The 20719-nt window shown below is 39.1% G+C and overlaps 1 protein-coding gene across 3 annotated transcripts in view; it reads right to left on the reverse strand.

Moving 5' to 3' along the window:
* Positions 1–17859, reverse strand: part of ZFC3H1 (zinc finger C3H1-type containing) — a 36107-nt gene extending 18248 nt beyond the window's left edge. The window contains exons 1-12 of one of the 3 annotated variants that reach the window (XM_072347826.1): positions 17139–17859; positions 12761–13180; positions 10293–10357; positions 9833–10031; positions 9403–9629; positions 7758–7881; positions 6105–6205; positions 5081–5284; positions 4339–4503; positions 1514–1651; positions 984–1102; positions 503–649 (exon numbers count right to left, since the gene is read on the reverse strand). In XM_072347826.1, the coding sequence (XP_072203927.1) occupies positions 503–649; positions 984–1102; positions 1514–1651; positions 4339–4503; positions 5081–5284; positions 6105–6205; positions 7758–7881; positions 9403–9629; positions 9833–10031; positions 10293–10357; positions 12761–13180; positions 17139–17721 (2492 nt within the window). In that variant the 5' untranslated portion in view covers positions 17722–17859. The remainder of the gene's footprint in view (positions 1–502; positions 650–983; positions 1103–1513; positions 1652–4338; positions 4504–5080; positions 5285–6104; positions 6206–7757; positions 7882–9402; positions 9630–9832; positions 10032–10292; positions 10358–12760; positions 13181–17138) is intronic. The other 2 variants (XM_072347804.1, XM_072347816.1) reach the window with 2 other exon arrangements.
* Positions 17860–20719: the final 2860 nt, after the last annotated feature.

The raw sequence follows: 20719 nt of genomic DNA on the forward strand, positions 1-20719 counted from the left end.
AAAAAAGTATGATGCAAAGTACTTATGATTTTTGCCCCAGCAAAGCAAGGGTGAGAAGCATGGAAGAAGCATACTAAAAGAAAAGGTGTACAGGAAAAGCTTCAAACAGCATGCCTAATCTGCAGAAAATACTAACTCATTTATATCAAGCATATGTCATTGAAACATGCTACCCTCCAAGTGTACTGAGAGGAGAAACACATACTCATTTTTTCCCTCTTTCAGAGTCATTAAGAACAGATAAAATTCCAGTCACTGAATGTAAAAACAGCTGAAAACTGTCACTGTGAGCAAACCTATTTACAAGTTACTAAACACCACACTTGCCCTTTAACATAGCTCCTTTTGTACAGCAACAGAATTCAGGGCTCAACAATTCAAAACCAAAAAACCCCACAAATGTTTGCTGTACTTCAGCGACTACATATTATTAAACACATATTTAGAGCTTTAATCGTTCTAAGCAAACAAGGTAGAGCATGTGACAATGAAAGAGACTCACTTGTTTCTCTTCAGCTTTGCTTCTGCTTCAGTTACTTGTTTCGTTGCTACTGCTATTCTCCCAATTCCATCAACTTCACCATCAGAATTTGCAGGAGATGAACTGTTCTTCAATGGATCAGATTTAATTAAACGTTGCTTCTCACGACTAAAACAGACATTAAAAACAAAGACTTTCAGTAGCTTCAACATTAATTCCTAATTGCTCTAAAACATTCAAAATAAAAAGTAGCAGTGCAAGATCTTCAATTTAAAGAAAAAACATTCCACAACTCCAAATATCTACTGCAAGTCAGTTTGAATCTAATGACTTCCTTCAGACTCCTACAGCTGTCCTATCAAAACCTGATGGTGGAAAGACTGTAAGTGATAGTGATAGTAAGGTCTTCAAAACCTGTTTTTCTTCTAATCACAAAAACACATTGCCAGAGACCTACAAAGAACATCCATTTTACTTAAACAACAATCAAACCATTCTGTACCTAGCAATCTCTTCTTTTAGGAGCCTGTATTCTATCTTCTTATCTTCTGGTAGAGCCTCTGGAGTTCTCATTGGATCGTTTTCTTTTTCTGATTTTGGAGGGGCCTTGATTCTTGAAGCCTTTTATAAAAAAGAAAAGTTAAAGTCATTACTCCTCATGCAAGTTTCAAATACAGCTATTATCTGTTTCTCAGCACAAACAGCTGAGAAAAGAGCACAAAAGAGCACAAAAAGCTGCTCAAGATTAACAAGCCTTCTAACCATCCGCTTATTCCATCATTCATTAAACATACTTTCAATTTGAACTGAAAAAAATGGAATCAAAATATTCCAAGTTGTAAACAGCATGATGCTTTTTCAATCAAAAAGATTTCAGTTAGCTTATGCAAATTACAATTTGATGATTCAGATAGGAGTAATTTATATACTCCTGCCCTTCTCTGATGTAACCCTAATGATTCTTGATTCAACTCTAGAAGTTTACATTCTGTAAACAAAGCAAAATAAACCTATTAAATACTGATAGTTTACCTCAACATTTCTCCTTGCTTCTTTTATCATGGATTCTAGTCCTCCAAATACACTGTTCGTTGAGTTAGATGGCTCTCCATCAGACTCACTGTCATCTGAATCATTTAATGTAACCACAACAGATTTGTGCTTTGGAAGCTGTATGGAAGAAAAAAATATACATATGAAAAAGAAAAAAAACTACAAAGAAATAATTGAACACATTTACAAGAAAAGAAAAAGGAAGTTAAAATCCTTTATTATGGCACGGGATGGTACACTAATCCTACACTGCATGAAGAAAACTTAAGAACTTGTGCATCTCCCCTAGCATCCATCCTTGATAACATAACATGAAAGGTACATCAACAATTTCATCCTACTCACAAGTACCTAGAGCACATGCGTATCTTCATGGTCATAATACATGAATCACAAATATTTCACTCCTATACTTGCATAAATTTCCATTTATAAAGAGAACTATCTGACACTTAAGTGTCACTTCACTTGCTCACTTCAGTGAACAAACTGAAGGGTAACAAGGAAGTCTATCCCAGAAATGCTGCAAAAAAGACATTCAAGACCAGGATTTGTCACACACTTGGAATGTCTCTCGTCCCACCCACAGTTAGAGTTAGCTGAGCTCACAGTGAGCTGCTCAGGCAGTTAAACTGGCAGAACACAACAGTACATGGAGAAGGCAGGCTCCAAGATTAATCACTTTTTGACAGCATTACTAATTGAATCAGCACAAAGAATGATGTAGAAACAAGGAGATTAGATTAGCCTCAGATGTTCCGAAGCTACAGTTGGAAAATAAGCAACTGCCGTTCACATTTCCAGGACTTACTTTCCCATCTCCCAGTATAGGTCAAGTGAACTAAATACAGATTTAAATTTTACATCAGTACAAGATGCGCACACCAAAGAAGTCCTCTATTTTTAAGGGGAAAACAAAACCCTTTCTTTCTGATATTCTCACAATAAGGATCATATCCACTACTTCTGAATGTACTACAGTTGCAGTATCTGCACCACCAGAGCAGAGTGGTGCAAATCCAATTTTTACTGGTGCAGTAAAACAGAGCAAAGCACCAGTTTTCTCCCTGTGAATTATTCTCTGACTAGATTTCCACATAAATCCAACTTGATCAAATTGGGCTTTCCACCCTTCACCACATCTTCAAATGCCCAATATATCACTTCCCTATCACTGGCTTTCTGGTATTCACAGACCAAAGCTGCCAAAATGGTTTTGGCACAGTAGGGCAGCATAAACGGTTTCTAAATCTCCCCTTCGTTTTTCTTCTAGGGAAAAGTTAACAGTGGGGAAGGTCAAAAACAGGTTCTTTCCAGGTGTTACAGCAACAGCTTTCATCACTATAACTTACATGAGACATTTATTATGTTACTCAAACCACCCGACAACTCGCCAGTGGCATGCTCTCCCTCATTTTTGCACCTTTAGTTAAACACCTCTCATTCGTGATATAATGCAGGACAATAGAATAAATGGTTATTTAAGGATTTTTTTTGTTTCAACACGTTTAGTATTTAAACATGGATAAGAACACTTAAAAATGCAAGCACGAGTGAAATGATTGTAGAAAGGGATAACAGGCTCAAAGATCACATGTTCCTCCAAATTTACTAAAAACAGAATAAATACTAAGGCACCAAACAATGATAGACTCATACTGCTCATTACAGATATCCTGCATGTGAAAGAGTACGAGAAGCCAAGTTTCCTAAGATGCATTTTTCAAGGAATTGCTAACTTCTGTTCACTGCCAAAAATAGAGCAGCATATTACATGGACTTCAATTTGGCACAACACAGGCAAACACTTTTTTATAACATGCTTCCAGCAATCCAAGATGTTTGCAGACACCACAAATCAAATGCTAACTGAAGTTAGACATACTATTCAAATGAAGTAGACTGGAGCTAACATAATGAAGGCTGTTGCCATTAAAAGAGGAAAACACCCTCTCCTCCACCTTAAATCTGCACTGACAAACATGTCACCTGTCACCAGTTCTGTGTTGATGCTCACATAGTTCATTGAAAAAAAAAAGAAATAAGCACACTACCCAACCCCACCACTACCTCTGCAGAAAAAAAGTTCTTATCACCCCTTACAACATTTAGTTTTCTCATTAACGTAGAAAGTTAAATAAGAAACAGGAATGACACTCCAGACAGTCTACAAGGAGAGATACTATCTGACCAGAAGCAAAAGAAAGACCAGCTTTTGAGGGGAAATAGCAACTGAGGGATTACTCTGACTCGGCTACCACTGAAGGGCACACAGTTTCAGTCTGCGTTAATCTGAAAAAGGAATTAACTGAACTACATCTGGAGTCTTAAGAAATCCAAGCTTCGTAAACCTGAAATTTATGCAGCTTTAGTAGAGATTAGCTATATCTATAGTAGCAAGAGGCACAGAACTGTATTTCAAGCATCTTAAAGTGAACTGATTCTGTGTAATAAACACTGCAGCTAGAGTTCACTAGTACAGTCTCTGAACTTATTTGTTTGGTTTAACAGAAATGATGTTCCTTTCTACAGTGAAAAGAAAAGGGCATTTTCCAGTTCAGATAAGCATGAGTGTATTTTGATGCTTCCTCAAGCTGTTAAATTCTTAATTCAACACCTAATTCTTTCTAGAAGAGAACATGGATTAAAGTTACTAATTATTCAAATGTTTAACTGAAACTCCACCATTCCATTCTGTACCCCTAGTAAAAATAAAAATAAGCCTTATCTATCCGCTCTTCACCCAAACTGATCTCAACTCCAATTTGCAGTCCTGTTAAGAGAAAGCACCAATATTTCCTTACTGTGATCACTGCTCGTGGAGGCCTTGGTACTCTAACAAACTTTGTATTTTGTACCCGTGGCTGAGATACAGTATTAATACTGACAGCAGACAGATTGCTTCTTGGCACAGATTGCAAATTATCTGGAACAGGAGGGGAAGGAGGACCACTGTTACTCGAAGTTTCCTATAAAAAAAAAATAAAAATAGTCATTAAAAAAAGGCATAACCCACAGGTATCTTACAAGACAAACGTAAGCGTAAATATTATTGCCTAAATCATTATTTCAAGTTTGAAAACATGCGTGAAATGGACTATCCAACTATATTAGATAAAACTTGTATCTGCAATAATGCCAAAATGCAGTGATGTTAAAACAATCACAACCTCCAAAACCATAAACCTTGTTTCTCACAAAGGATCACATACACCAATCATGTTAACTTTTAGAAGTTGCCTTCTCTCACTGCAAGTTTGAAATGAAGTTAAGCAATAAACAGTTTCGCAGAAAATCCCTATTTCCTCCAGCATAATCAAGATTTTGGTACTTAAGAGTTTCATAATCCCTTCATAAATAAACAGTAAGCCACAAGTTACAATTCAAAGGTTATCCCTGGAGTTGTTTTTACTTCAGTTTCTTATCAAGTGGCAGAAATTGATTTTTAAGAAACCAGAAAAGCAGCCTTCAAACTCCAGCAGGTCACATCTAAGTTCTGGTCAAGATTGCCACCTAGAGGTTTACATTTAAAAACCAATGGAGTACCTCAGATCTGAAAGCCCGTTTGTTAGCTAAAGACTTGAGTAATTCTTCTCTTAAGAGCATCTCCTCTTCTTCTTCCTCATCTGCAAATGGAGGTTTTGGTGGCTGCTCAGGTTCTTCAGGTGGAAGAGGTGGAAGGGGTGGGGGTGGCTCAAGAGAAACACAAGAAATACCCTCCATGTAAAGTTGGCTCAAGGACGGTAGAGGCTGAGTGAAAAAATGAAAATAAGAGTTTCAGGCTTCAGAAGCTTACTATTTCTTTACAGTTATTCAGCAGAGGTTATTCCATACAAACTATTTCATGGTTTAAAATTAAACTCAAGTGGATTTAGACTAATGTCAAAGGCTGTAGCTAAACACCTGTAATAACCCCATAAAAGATGGAAACAACAAAGTTACATTTGGAAGATGAAAGTAGTGCTGACATACAACTATAAATGAAAACTCAGAACCAGAGATAGTCTAGCCACAGAAATAAAGCTGATCCGACAGGTTAGGCCAATGGATTGTATCAAACTGCTTAAAAAGCAGTCCCAAAAAGGTTGTAGAAGTTTATCTTGCCAACAAAATTCCACACTTCTTCACTCAAAACAATTTAGAGGGCATCAGGACAGGGAAAAATAAGTGCCTCCTTTCCTCTTGCTTTCCCAAGAAGAATAAAAAATGTTCACTGAAGAAAAGAGGTGGGGAACAACTTTCATTCTCATGGTACTTTGCTATACAAAGACTGATAGAAACAGCCAAAAGGCACAAAGTGTGAAAGCACTGTGACTAACTAGACAGCTTTTTTCCCTCCTAGGTAACAAACTTATTTGCTAAGAAACCATGTAGCACCATTAACAGTCCAGAGGAAAATTTTATTCAATACAGAAAACTACAACTGAACAGAAACTATCATTTCAAAACGAATCAAAAAGCCATCAAATAATTCACGATTAAATGCATGTTTGATAAAACTCTAGCGTTAGAAATAAGAGAAAACGCTAATTAATATTTTCAGAAACACATTCCTTTTAAGGTTACTTACTGGAATTGGAGGTGGCAGTGGCAAGGAAATCGGTGGTATTGTTGGAGGTGGATAATACCCTACTGGACACTCAAAGTAAGGAGGTTGTACTGGAGAGGAAGCTGTAATAATAAAAAACAACTGAGCTTAAGAAATACTAAATTCATACTTTTATTGCAACAGATTTAATGCAGCAGCAGTACATTATTCCCTTTTAAATAATCAGTGCTTTGTATGTCAGCATGAAATGCAGACAGTGCATTTAATTCCTAAACACACAAAAAAGTTACACATGAAACGCAAGTACTCCCAAACAGTACTGCTGAGGTAGTAAGGGATAAACCATCCCAAGTCATATTTTCTTAATGAAGTCAGAATCTGCATTCTTAAACTACGTATCTCAGTAGAGCGACTCCTGGCTACTGCACACTAAAACCTCAGTACAAATAAGGACTGATGCAGACCAAAAGTAGAGTTCACACTGAATTCTGAAATGCATCATTAGAATTTGAGATGCTTCATCAAACACTGAGTCATGTAGCAGAGCACTGCTTTAGCAAATTAACGTATAACACAGATTAACAAGAATGGAAAAATAAAGAGAAAATAAAGAAGATGAAAAGCAGATGAATAAAAATTACTAATATAGCATTTTGATTAATTGAGCTCTTGCAACACTACACCTTTTTCAGCATTTTCACACAGAATAAGAAAGCCTGAATAACTTAAAAGCACCTCAGAGTCATTAAATATTTCAGGTTCTAAGAGATTGCTGAAGTCATTTGCCCTAACACGGTGGTTTAATACAGTGCTGAAGTTTGCTAAGCGATGCATCCACTCAAGTTCCAAGTATCTTTAAAGGACTGAGTTCTCACATTTCAAGGCAACCCGTTTCAGCATTTAATTGTTTTCTCTGTGAAAAGATTTGCCCCTATATCTAAAATTTCTTCTGTTACAATTTAAGCTTTTTCCCTTATCCTTCTGCTGCCCAGTCCACAGACAAGTGGGCTCTATCTTCCTTATAACTGCCCACGAGGTAGTGGAAGACAGCAATAAAGACCTGCCTCAGTCTTCTTAACACAATCTCCACTCTTGTGGTCTCTCTTCATAAATGACGTGTTTCCGTTCCCTAAAAATCTGGAGGTCCTCTGCTGGACTCATTCCAATACATCGTTAGTTTTCAACTACGTGCAAGATAAAGACAAATCGATCTCCTAAATTCTTAAGAGAGGAGAATAAGCACTTCCCTCAATCTTTGACCACTCTGTTCAGCCTCAGTGCTCAAAAACCCAGGCTGCAGCTTGCCTTCATCACCCAATGCTGCACTTCTGACTCATGTTTCATTTAACACCCATAGTGAGCCCAGGCCCTTTTCTGCAAAGCTGCTGTTTACTCACGGGCCTCAGCTTTCTATAGACACTGCTTTGGAATGTTAAAAAAAAATATCTCTATCTATCTATATATATCTCACAGTACTGCCATGAGAACAGCATAACCTTGCACACCTTCAAATGATCACTACAGAAGAGATAGAAATGAAGTAAGAGTCAATATTAGCATGTTAGTGACTTTTTTTTTTTTTTAATGTAAGCTGGTATTGTACATCATAATCCAAAATAACTGCTCATTTCCTACCTTTTAATCAATCATGTTATAAATAACTGTAAGTCTTACCTGGAGAGTTAGTTTCACTATCTGTATCCATAGCAACTTCATCGTAATTATCATACTGATATATGCCGCCTGCACTATCTGTAGACTGTTTATCCAAAGACCATCTCAAGTCCGTATCTGAAGACTGAAAGCAACAAGAACTGTATTTTATTTAGCTGTTCTTATGCTATTATTTTAGAACAAACCTGTTTGTAAAAAATCTTAAGAGACAGGCCCTTATAATAGTCTTCTAATTACTTTATAAATACAACTTACTCAGCTTATTGAAAAAAAACCAATTGAATATTAACTTCCAATTACATCTATTGCAGGTAGTGACTTTAAACAGACAGTTTTTTAAAAGAGTTCTTAGAATTTTGGGGGAATAGGAGGAAAGCCTACCAAGCTTATACACTCAAGCCATTTTTAAATACACGTCAAGTCATTTATCTGGTAAAGTGCCATGGTTACACATTTCTTAAACACCAGAAAGGAAATAAATTCTAATTGTTTCTGTTAGATATGCCATGGTAATTAACAAGACCATTTAAACTACTTTTATTAGAAACAAAACTGTGCATTGATAATCTTCACTAAAGCAGAATTTGCGCATTTAGCCAAAACACTTCTCAGTTGTTATAAAATCAATGTTTCAGGATATGAATCCTTCAATTGTCTCGCATGAGACACACATCACACTACAACATGCCAAGAGGCTTAAATTTAACTAATAAATCAGAGTAGTAATTAATAATGAGAAATGAAAAGACGCAGAAAAGATAGTTATTTCATAAGACTTCTTGATTTGCATCTTCCAGAGGCATACAGTACACCTGCTGGTAGCTTTTAGGATGTTTAAACACTTCAAGCCTCAATTTCCCCAACATTTCATAGGAGTCTTGTATTAAAAGAATTCAAACAGGGAGTTACAACTCCCCCAGCTGTTGTTTCATTTCACATTGGAGCATCAGCAGTACTAACCACTTGACACAGATGCAGCTGCTGTAAGCAGCTTCAATGATAAAAAAAAAACCAACACTGAAGAAATACTTTGTTTTCTTTGCAATGTACCTATGATTTAAAGGCAGAATGTGAATGATTCAAGCACATTTTACTAGTTGCAAGAAAGGAGGAAAAAATCCTAGGAGTGCAGCAAGACCACTACTGCAGTAACTCTAGACCTTCAGAAAGCTGACAACTCTCTCATCCTGTAATGAGGTTTGTAGCAATTACTTTTTGCATCTGGGCATATTTAGTACCTTGATAGATTAAAAAAAGAAAAAATACTACAAAGAAATTAAAGCTTGGATGACATTTTGAAAGCAGTAGGTCACTGAAGTTGTAAACAGAAAGAGAAATTAAAATTGTGGAGACTGAATTGCAATCTAATGAAGGAAAGTAAGAAGTTTGGCTAAACATCTCTAGGAGGACAATGTTTTATCATTATCATTAGCTTGCATGTATAATTCATACAAAACTGATCTTACTAAATCCAAGTGCCATTGTGCTCTTGCATCTGTTGTAGTTTCCATAGAAAGAGTGACATATGTATTCTGACTTTTAAGGGGATAAGGAAGAGTTAGAGTGAAATCAGAAGGAACATAAAGACAGGAATCAGTCACGAATCCCAAACATACCACCATATATGAAACTACAAATTCATTACCCTGCTTCTTGATCTCCTTTTTCCTCCAACTAGCTTCATAAACCGATTGTACTGCTCTTCCTGATTTGAGAGGTCCCTAATTTTTCTGATTTCTTCTTCTCTCTTTCTTCTCTCCTCTTCCTCTTCTTGTTTTCTCTGGTCTTCCTCTTTCTGACGCCTATCTTGCTCCTTTTGTTGCTGTACCTTCTTTGATGTCTTTGTCTGTTGTTTCCGCAAAGTTTGCTTGCCTTTAAGTAAAAAAAGATACGTGATTAACTCAACTTTAACTAAACAGTTTCCCAAACCATAGAATCTTCAGGAGCTTTGAGAAGATGAAGACCATACCAGAAGGATTAATGGCTCATCACTCACAGGTTCACACAACAACATACTATGTCTTTTTTCAGAGCACCTGTTGTAGTCTCTCATTTCAGCAACATTAACTTATTACCTGTAGAACTTGTCTTTTTTGTTGAATGCGCTTTTGCACTGGCTTTGACCTTCTGTGTTACAGTTTTTGTTTTTGTTAATTTTTCCTTGCTTTCCTTCATCACCTGCTGCTCCTTCTGTTGCCATTTTTTACTAGCAGACTGAAGTGCAAGAAGCCTGAGCTGCAATTCAGACATCTCTTCTTCCTCCTCAAGCAGTTTCTTGAGAAAAAAAAAAAAAGTTGACATAAAATCAAGAAGTGTCACTTAGTAAGTCATTAAATAAGTGAAGCTTTTTTGAAAGTCTTTAAGTCTGCCTCTACATTCCTTACAAAAAGACAAATACTGTACTAGTAGTGAAGTGCTGCTCCCACAGAAGAAATTACTTCAATCACTGAAATGTTTCTGGACTACAGTTTGGAAAAAATTGTAAGAAATACCATAAATCAGTGATAACTTATTTACAGGGGACTACTTTCTTACCTTTTCAGATGTTACATCTGAACTGCTAGGCTTCCGTGTTGATGTTTGTTCTTTGTCTTCTGTACCTTACACGAGAAAATGGTTTTGAGCAAGATGTTTCTCATAAAACAGCAGAACTATATTAGAATTACATACAGAAATGAATCTGTACAAGTATTTTATAAATATCATTGGTACACTGCATAAAACAGAATTGCAATTTTAAGTATATTAAAATTAAAGACATTAATGGTGCATCTGATGAAATTTGCATCATCAAGACGGCATAAACCTAAGGCAAGGTTTGACTCTTCAAATAATTCTCTGGCTGATACATACTTCCCCAAGAAGCAGAGCAGAATGTATCAAGAAACAAGATGAGAGTAAAGCTTCTCGCCATCGGTTATAGCCAGCATCTTGTATCAGTTACTGCTCTGAGCACTGCAGATTCCACTGGCAGATATTTTGAGTAATGGGTCGGTTGTTTGCAGAATGAAATAAAGGCTCAATGCTGCAGTAAGAACGTACTTGGTTCATTTCACACCAAATACAGAATCAATCTATGAAAATGAAGAGCAAATAGTAGTGCTTTCCCCATAAACATAAGTATACTGACAAATCGATTTGTTAAGACTGCCCAAAAGCCATGAACCTGTTTATTATGTGTTTTACATATTTACATTTAGCATACACAGCGCTATATCACTTAATAAATCTAACTGATCCAAATTAACATGATCAGTATTATTATTATATATATATACACACACACACAAATAGTCTATTTAACATTGTAATGTATAATTATAACAGAAAATATAAACAACTATGAACAAAGAGAAGTTCTGCAACCCTCTCCTGTATCAGCCATTCTTCACAGAGACTCCTCACCAAGATCAGTGGAATGACTGCACTCAGCACAGCTTTCATTCTCCTCAGTATTTCATGAAAAGTCACTAAGAGGTTGCTGAAAATACACTATAAACTTATACCTAAATAAAAACAGTGCACAGTGAATGTATGGACATGCATGTGATTTTTTTAATAAGAGAAAAATAATACTACATTAAGCAAAGTTCTCAGCCACTCAGTCAGTGGGATGGAAGTGAGGAGATGCAGATAAGGAAACAGTACATAAACTAGGAGAGGAAGACATAAGCAGAACAGACTAATGAGGAGCAAGAGAAAGAGAGCAAGCAATAACAATGTAAAGCCTCTGTCAGTGCAGTGGACTTGAACTACAGATAATTAATTCTAGAATACATAAACTTTACTCAGTTTTGAGACAAATTCTTCAACTCTAGAAGGTCTGGACATCCAGGAAACCAGTTTGAGAAACCAGGTGTTGATATCTTAATATACGCATAACTAAGTAGCAACCATTTACTTGATACCCATTAATCTTCAATAATAAAAATCCAGATTTTTCCTATTTTGTAAACGTGCATTGCATTGCCATGAAGGTCTCTATCTCACACCATTTCTCCACTTTCAGATATCTTTGTCATACATTTAAGTGAATAGCTTGCAAAAATCCAGATGTTCTTAGTACACATACTACAATATTTATTCCCCCTATCATAAGTTCAGGTATTTTCATTCTCAATGCTTATGAACTTCAAAGGCAGATTTGCTTGCAGACTTTTGCTTTTGAAATAGGCCTTTTATTCGTGCTTTTCAGCTTTCTCCTGCAAACTACTGTTGTTCTTCTTCTTACAGTCAAAATTGATAGCCTCTGCTTCCCCTCATCTACCATTAAAAATTAAGTGCGTTCTTAAAGAATACCAAAATTTTTGTTTAATTAATGAGAAAAAAACAAGGGGAAAAATACCTGGAATGACATGGCTTGTCTAGTAATTATCAGTCTTCTCTAGCTCTGCGCTGGTTTCTCATTTTAAACAGCCTCTCCCGTCCAAATTCTCATACTAAGTTGCACGTGAATTAATCACTTTGACTTCCAGTGTTCTAGCCGTACCTTTCTTCATGCTCCCACTAATTACTCACTCCTATCCTTAGCCCATTCATTTAGCAGTTTGTCTCTTCCCACTCAAACTGGTAGTTTATGCACACTGACAAATTAGCAACCACAAGATGACAAGTGATATCCATTAGCACACCCTCCAAGACAATAAGCATCATGCAGCAGAACTAGATGGAGGCTCAAGTTAGGAAATTTAAGCTAACTACCTCAGTTCCCTCAACTTAAAAGTAACTTCAAAGACCTTTACCAGAGGTCTTTACCTGTCAAAAAAAATAAACAACACACCACAACCATGCTTTCAAGCAGATTTGATTAATTACATAGAAGAGGAAGGCAATACAGCAAGTCCTACTGTACTTACCGTATTGCTTAAAACTAAAATACTAAAATGTTTCAATTACAATGTTATTTAGTACAATACTTTCAAACACTTGATAAATACGATAAACCAAGGCATGCAAAAAGAACTACAAAACAAACAAGCTACAACAACTTTGTAGGTATTTACCTTGAGTGGATTCTGTGACTTCAGATTTCTGTGACGACTGCTTTGTTCCTTCTTTGACTTTTTTTAACTTGCTCCTCTCAGCCGGAGTGGGCAGTTTTTGTCTGAGAGGTTTCAGTTCAAATGCCTGAAAGGCCATAACCGGATTTTTCTCCTCAGGAGAAACTTCTTTTATAGCATCCGTTTTAATACTGTCATTTTCTACAGTTAATTGGTCCTCAGTGTCTGCTGATTTACTATCATCTTGCTGTTCATTTTCTTCCTTGTTGCTCAGAGCCAATCTTTCATCTTTGTTAATGTATTCAAGCTCCAACTGTATCTGCTTATACTTCAGGAGCAGATCCTCAAAACTTTCTTCCACAGAGTTTTCACTTTTAGAAGAATAGTTCTGTTTTCTAGACGGAGACCTTCCAAAAGTTTTGGCTGAATTACCAGTTAAGAAAAGTAAGACGAGCTCATATAACATTCACATAGCGAAGTCATGACCAATGACAAACAGAACGTAAAGCTGAGAAGGTTCCATATTACAAAGACTAAGTTGAACTTCTAGAGGTCCTAACTCTAGTTCTGGCTACCCAGCTGATCTTTTGAAAAAAGATGGGTTTAATTCATTCTCCCCGATTTTATCCTTTCATAAAATGCTAACATCTAGCCACGGCACAATTAAAGACTGCAGAAACTGTAGCTCAACAAGTGAGGTAAAGTATCACATAACCAACAGCTGTGGGGAAAGAAAAAATGTTGGCTAAAGACCTGCAATCAGAGCACCCAAGAACAACAAGAGAAGATTTGGAAGTTTAATTAGTCAGAAAAAGTTGTCAAGAAAACTTGTATCCGCTGGGCACAGGTAGTCATGTTGTTAGGGGCAGGCAGCAGAAACATTCTTAATGAGAGTCTTATGATGAAAATCTATTCTGCACACAGCTGCCCTTCACGAAATGTCCCAAGTTGGACAAACACCCGTAAGTACCATTGAGTTTAACTCCAGTTCCTCCTACCTTGAAAAGCTTTCTCTTAAAGTTGAAAGCAAAACAATCTAGTAAAATAACTACCCCCGGGAAAAATATATATATAGGATACTGAGTCAAGTTTGACTCATTCAACTTACAATATTAGCACTGACTCGAAGAAAGTTATGGGAAATGCTTTTTCACCAACATGGTGTCAATATTTTGAGTAAAACTAAGAGCTAAAACAGGTAACATTTATCTAAGAAATCCTGAGAAGAAAGCAACTCTGTCTTCAGCTCACAGAATACATCAACAACTTGGGGTATTTCACAATGTTTCAAGTGTAAAGACTCTTGCTGTTTATCCTACATAAACAAATCTGTATAACAAAATGTTTCCTGCTCTAACAATGCTCTCCTAAGTGTCAGCACATAAATCCACACGGCAATCAAAAATTGGAGGAGTTCTACAAACACATTGGAAATACATCCAAAATTAAAGAGCTTTGTGCAAAATAGCCACAAATCATGTAAGAATGCTGTCAGACTCACAGGTTTCTACTTCTAACAAAACGTTCGTAATTTCACGAGTCACGGGAAAATCTGAAGGTGATTAACCTATTAAACACAACTTATAAATCTAAAAAAGACTTGATAATTTCAATACTGACACAGTTTCTGGAGACATCTGGAGTTGGGTAACAGAAGACAAAGTTCAGAGGAGTTTTTTTTAAGCTTGGATTAATGATGTTGCTAGAGCTTCCAAAGAGGTATTCATAAGAAATGTGGCGTTTGCTGTAGTTTTGGATTTCAGCTGTGATAGCTAATTTTCTTCATAATCCTTGGTATAGTGTTTATTTTGGATTTAGGATGAAATTAGCAGTGATAACACACTGATGTTTTTGTTCATGCTGAGCAGTGCTTACACAGAGACAAGGACGTTCCAGTTTCTCAGTCTGTCCTGACAATGAGAAGCTGGGAGAGGACAGGACTGACCTACATGGCCAAAGGGATGCTCTGTGCTACCTGGCATTGTGCTCAGCAATAAAACGGGGGCAAACAGCCTGGGTCAGGGGGGAGTTACTACTGCTCCAGTGCTAGCCAGGCATCAGTCAGTGGCAAGCAATCATGTTTCGCACCACTCTCTTTTGTTTGTTTTTTTTTCCTCTTCCATTTCCCTCTGAGTTTATTAAACCATCTTTATCTCAACCCTCAAGTTCTGGCCTTTTTATCTCTCTCAATTCTCTACGTCATCCCATTGGGTCACATTCCACTGGTACTTAGCCTCCTGCAAAATTAAACCACAACAGTGTTTCATGGATGTAGGTTTGCTGGGTTCTTTTCTGCATACAGCTCTAGATAGAGTGCAAAAGTAGGTGAGCGATATTAGAGGCAGACAGAAGCGCATTAGAACAACAGTTCTGTCAACACTGAAGAACCTACAAACTACAACCAAAAAGAGACTAACTCATGAGGAAAAAAATTGTGAGGTCAGAATTCAACAGTAAACTACATCACACTATGGTTCCATAGTTTCAGACCCAGAACTCCACAAATCTCTATGTAAGAATTTCTCCAGAAGGCTCATTCAACAGCTCCACATTAAAGTAGCTAGGAATTAAAAAGATAAATCTATTAAAAGCTAATATCCAAAGAAAAATTAAAAATAACTCTTTAACTGTACGTGATTTACTCCTATTCATTTACATTTCTGCTCCTACAGAGCGCACACAAAGTAATGGTTACGTGGGTAAAGAAAAAAAGCCACTGTTTGTTAGCAGACCTTCACGTTTCTCACTTGCTCTGTGAAATTCCAAATATCACCCCATGCAGTGAACCTCCTTGTACAGTCCATGTGTAGGTTTCTTTTGGCATCACTTGCTAATTGCACCCCTCCTCCATTCACATTAACAATATGGAAGTACTTCTATATGCAGGGATACTGTAAAACCAACTCATTTAGATAGCAAAGACATGAAAAATACAGCACTTATATTTTAGAGAGAAAATCATAAGTCTTCCTTAACTAATCCACTAGACCCAGATGCGACTTAAGGGGCAACCGCATTAGAAAATCATCTATAATACTTAAACAGAAGGCTGCATTTTACATAATAGTAATAAAATATTTCCTTCATTTGCTCATTTTGTTTGAAAACTGGATTATCAGTTTCCAAACGGTCTCTTAAAGTGTCCAAGAAGACTGTATCTGTATCAGCCACTGTAAGGTCAGCTGAGAATGACTAAACATACCTGCCCTGCAAATTACACATTACACAGAAAGTAACCACATTCTGGTACTTTGAGCAACACTGCAAATACCATCTATTTTCAGCACTGGCGCACTGTGCAACCTTAGGCAAATCACATCTTCATTCCCTGCCTCCAAGATAAGAAACAATCCTTGAAGAAAGAGTTACCGAGACTTAAGGAACACTCTTAACATCACAGATTAGGTACAGCTCTTTATCAGCAATTTACATATTCCCTCTGCATACCAAAAAAGAACAGTTGACACAGATACATAATCTAGGCTCTAAAGTAGCACAGGGATCCAATGAGCAGGTTTCAAAGCCTTATGTCCTAGCACAAGTAGGGAAAATAAACCCTGTTCTTGGAGACGAGCAGCTCAACCAAAAAACAAGTTGCATCCTTTGACTATGACTACAGTGGACAAAAAAGCAGCGTTAAGATTCTTGAAAGCAACTGTATAAAGTTGGTATCAAAACTGTTTTTTCCTACAGTGAGTGGTTCCAGAAAATGTAAAGAGCTTTTTCCACTGCTTTTGTTATTTCTGCTCTTAATGGGAGAAAACGTTAAAACTGATGAAAGCCACCTCACCAAACTTACCCAGAAGCAACTGGTACAGAACAACACTCAAGAAAGACTGGGTGTGGCTTTACATAGAAACGGGGCATTCCACGTTACCCAAACTGCCATGTAACGCACATTCTGTGCACAGAGAGTCCCAAGTTACATTTAAATCGATGTTAGCTTTGGCTACACATAACCTCGGAAGAGCTGTAAGTGAAAATGAAAGAAGAATAGATCCTTCATTGCCCAATAAGGGAAATTAACCAGCTTAGCATTTGTTTTGTAACTAGGACACTTCAATCACATACTGTCTCACTGACGCCACTTTTCAAGGCTCACTTCAGGCTAGCACAGCAACACCTAAAATCCAACAGAACAGGGTTATGTTTCAGGCTATGTTTTTCTCTATCCCTGATCGGGCCGGGCAGGCTGCAGCGCCGTCCCAGCGGGAACCCGGCTGCCCGCAGCCCCTGGCGGCGGGATGAGAGCCTCCCACTACGAGAGGCAGAGCCTAATAAGCCGCGGCCCACCCCGCGCCCTGGGCCACGTAGCGCGGCGCTGCTACAGCGGGCCCACCCGGCAGCGCGGCCCAGCACCCCCCGGCTGAAGGAAGGATACATTTCCGAGGCGAGGGCTCTCTCCAGCCCTGGCTGCCGCTGAAGCCAGCGCAGCTTCCCCCTCCGGGCGGCCTTCCCGGCGGGTTGCCGCCCCGTTCGCCACCGCCCCGGCTCCTACCCCAGCGCCATCCGCCCCTGTAGGGCCGACCTCTGAAACGGAATCGGTCCAGGGCGTTGTGGCTGCGCTCCCAGAAGGAGAGCCGGGGGCCCGTCTCCGAGTGCGGGCCCGACGGCATCCGCGGCGCAGGCAGCGGCGGCGGGTGGGAGCGGAACGAGTCCTTGGGCCGGTAACCGCCGTGGCCGTGCAAATGGCCCATCTCGGGCGGGGGCTGGTGCCGAGACCGCGGGAAGCGCCGAGAGGACGAGAGGGAGATGCCGCCGCGGAGGCCGGGAGGCGGCCTGCGCCTCGAGTAGGGCCTGTTGCCCGCCAGGCCGCCGCCGGGCTCGGAGCCGCCGCCGTACGGCCCGGAGCCGTTGTTGTCATCGTCGCTGATCTCGCCGTCTTCCAGCTCCCCCTCTTCTTTCGGGGAAAGCCCGCTAGAATCCAGCGCTGCCTCCGCGGGTGCGGCCTCCGCGGCCGCCATGGAGCCCGAACCGACGGCGAGGCGCAGCCAGAGACGCGCGGCCGGTTTCGTTTCCTGCGCAAGGCAGCCCCACGCCTCGCCCCTTCCCCAGCCGCCCACCCGGCGCGGCCCCGACCCGCACGGATCTCTCGCGAGACCACGCCCCGTTACGCAACGGCAAAAAGAACGCGAGAGTTGCAGACGACTCCCCCGAGCGCGGGGCACTCTGGGTAACGTAGTTCCCAGCTCGGGACGGGGCCGAGAGGGGCGGGGAAAAGCTCCGTCTCAGCCAATAGCGTGGCGGTGCGGGTGCGGGCGCCAATAGAAACTCGAGCCGCCATGTCGGTGGAGGGGGCCGCCATCTTGTTGAGGGGAAGTGGGCTGCTTGGAGATGGAAGGTGGTGAAAGAGTTGTGAGGAGCTGCGTGGTCCGTGCGGTCATTATTTATACGCTTCTGAATCTTGAAGAAGACTGATGCCCAAAGCTTTGTGCTCAAGGCCCTTTGCATCTCTTTTGCCCCGAGGGGACAAATACATGACTATGAGTACATGCCCTTCCAATGAAGTAGCTTATTACAAATTCAGAGTAATAGAATCTGTCTGGCACATCCTAAATCTCTGCAGTGCCTTCTATTTAAAGCAGTGCAGAATCTATTAAAATAGTTTAAAAAAGAATGATGAAAAAGCTGTTTTTTGTTTTTTTTTTCCTTTCTGACAATCCATGACAACACAGTGATGTGCCGTTTGTGTCAATTTTATTTGGGTGGGTGTAACCCATTGGTGAGTTGCCATGTTTTAGACATTTCGTGGTTAAAAGGTCTCCAAAGGGCTGCTAGATGAGCACAAGACCTGCTATGAGCATCCTGAAGGAGCTGCAGGAAGCCAGTCAGGACTTCTAAAGCACTGTTAGCCTCCTCTGTCCATGTCAGAAATCCAATCTGCTGCGGTTACAGATGTTTCAATTTCACCACCTCTAGTGCTGCGAAGCGCAGAAATTTCCCTGCCAAGAGCTGTTTGTTTATTTGGGCATCCCAGAGCTTTGCATGTATATGGTTTCCATTTTCTTTGTATGCAGACAACTAACTCTGTTTCTAAGTGTTTTCACACAGCAGTAGTTACCAATTTCAGCATTTTGCAGAGGGGAAGTGCTTACAAAACTGCAAGGAATTGGCAGAGAAGTAGCAACTCAGTGCAAAGTTAACCCTATGTGGTGTTCCCACTCCATTCAATGCTGCTGTTTGATTGCCCAGAATTCATCCGACAAGTCAGCTGAATTTATTCAGTGCCAGTATGTGACCTGCGCTGTGAATTTCTACCTGAGGTATTTAACTATCTGAAAATGAAGATTCCTAAAAACCTTCTAGTGGTTTTGCATGTCATCTGGTATCATATGATCACACTGTATTATGTAGCATGATATTTTATTTCAGTTATATGACACTCTCCTTTTTCCTCCATTATAGGGTTATGAGGCAAGCAATTTTATTTCTGAATTTCCAGAAAGAAGATGATTCTTCCACTGTATTCTTCACTATTAATAAACTGATTAATTGATAATGTTCTCTACTATAAAGGGAATAAAATGGCATGAGGAAAAAGAATGTGCTGATCTGATATATTCGGTATCCACATATTTATACAAGAGCACATGAAAACTGCCTTTCTGAAATAAAACATAAATGGAGAAATTCTGTGAGGTTTTCTTGCAGTTTGTAAACGTAAGATGAAATCCAAAACAAATTTTCTCTTTGATGTATTTGACTTCATACATTCAAAGGATATCAAATATAGCTGCTGGAGCACCATTTTTGTTTTAAATACTGAACGTATTCTCAATAAATCCAGATGAAACAATTTAAAATATCAGAAAGCATATGTCTTAATATAGAGTGTGGAATTTGATTTTACCTTTGTCATATTTCCTGCATATTTTCTGCACCACTAGACACGGACAAAAAAAGCACTGGGGAATGAGTATGTTTGTGGAAATGGATTTCTAAAATTCAGAGTGGAGCCTTGTCATTTGAAAGCACAATCTGAGATTAAGTATTGGGCAGCATCTGCAAAAATAAAGGGTGTTAGATCTCCTCAAGTACTACAGAGTTAGTATGGTAGAAGATGCAGAAGAGTAGTTTGCTTTTTGTCTTCCAAGCTGCCCATTGCTTGAAGACAGGCTGGACATGAATCTGCTTGTGCAAGGTGGCATGTGACTTCCTTTGCTTTGCTTGTTTTTGTAAGCTATTTATCTCATGACCTATGAGTTTTCTTGCTTCTGTTCTTCCTATGAACCCCTCTCCCACTGGTGGTGGGGAGGTGAGCGAGCAGCTGTGCGGGCGCATAGCTGTTGGGCAGGGTCCACCCACTGCAGCAGGACACATAACTATATGCAGTTTATTCACATGTTACTAATAAGTGCTTATTCATATTCATTGGCTTTTCCTACTCAAACCTGTGACAGTTTGAACTCTAATGATTTGTATATGATTCTCCAATAAGCGTTCCTGGAATGGAGTGTAATGCCTTTTGTTTGATAGATTGATTTCTTCTTGGTACTCAATAATTGTAGTTTTAAACATGATGGGCATCACGTGAATAATGAGGATTAGGTTTTCTTCCAATTTAAGAAAACATGAACTGGCTAAAAAATGGGTTTAGGGAATGGGTGAGGACAGAGTATGTGAGTGTTAAATGTTTCTTTCATAAGGTTTGGGGTCTTACATTTTATGATGAAGGGATTCTACAGAAAGACTTGAACATTGCATAGATTGCATTTGAATTTCTGAGGATTATGAGGTTGATCCGTAATTTGGCTCTGTGCAAACTGCACAATTTCACATTGCTTTGCAGTTCTATTCCTGGCATACTTCTGTAATGCCTACGTGTTTTCAGTTTGCTTAGTTATTGAATTAAGCAGACAGCTATGTGAAGAAATCTTCCTGAGATGGAAGAGGCTTAGAGGCTTATACCTAAGAAGAAATATCCAACTCCAAAATGATCATTAATTGTAAACAAGTTCTTAG

The sequence above is a fragment of the Excalfactoria chinensis genome, chromosome 1, assembly GCF_039878825.1.
Source record: "Excalfactoria chinensis isolate bCotChi1 chromosome 1, bCotChi1.hap2, whole genome shotgun sequence".
Taxonomy (NCBI): domain Eukaryota; kingdom Metazoa; phylum Chordata; class Aves; order Galliformes; family Phasianidae; genus Excalfactoria; species Excalfactoria chinensis.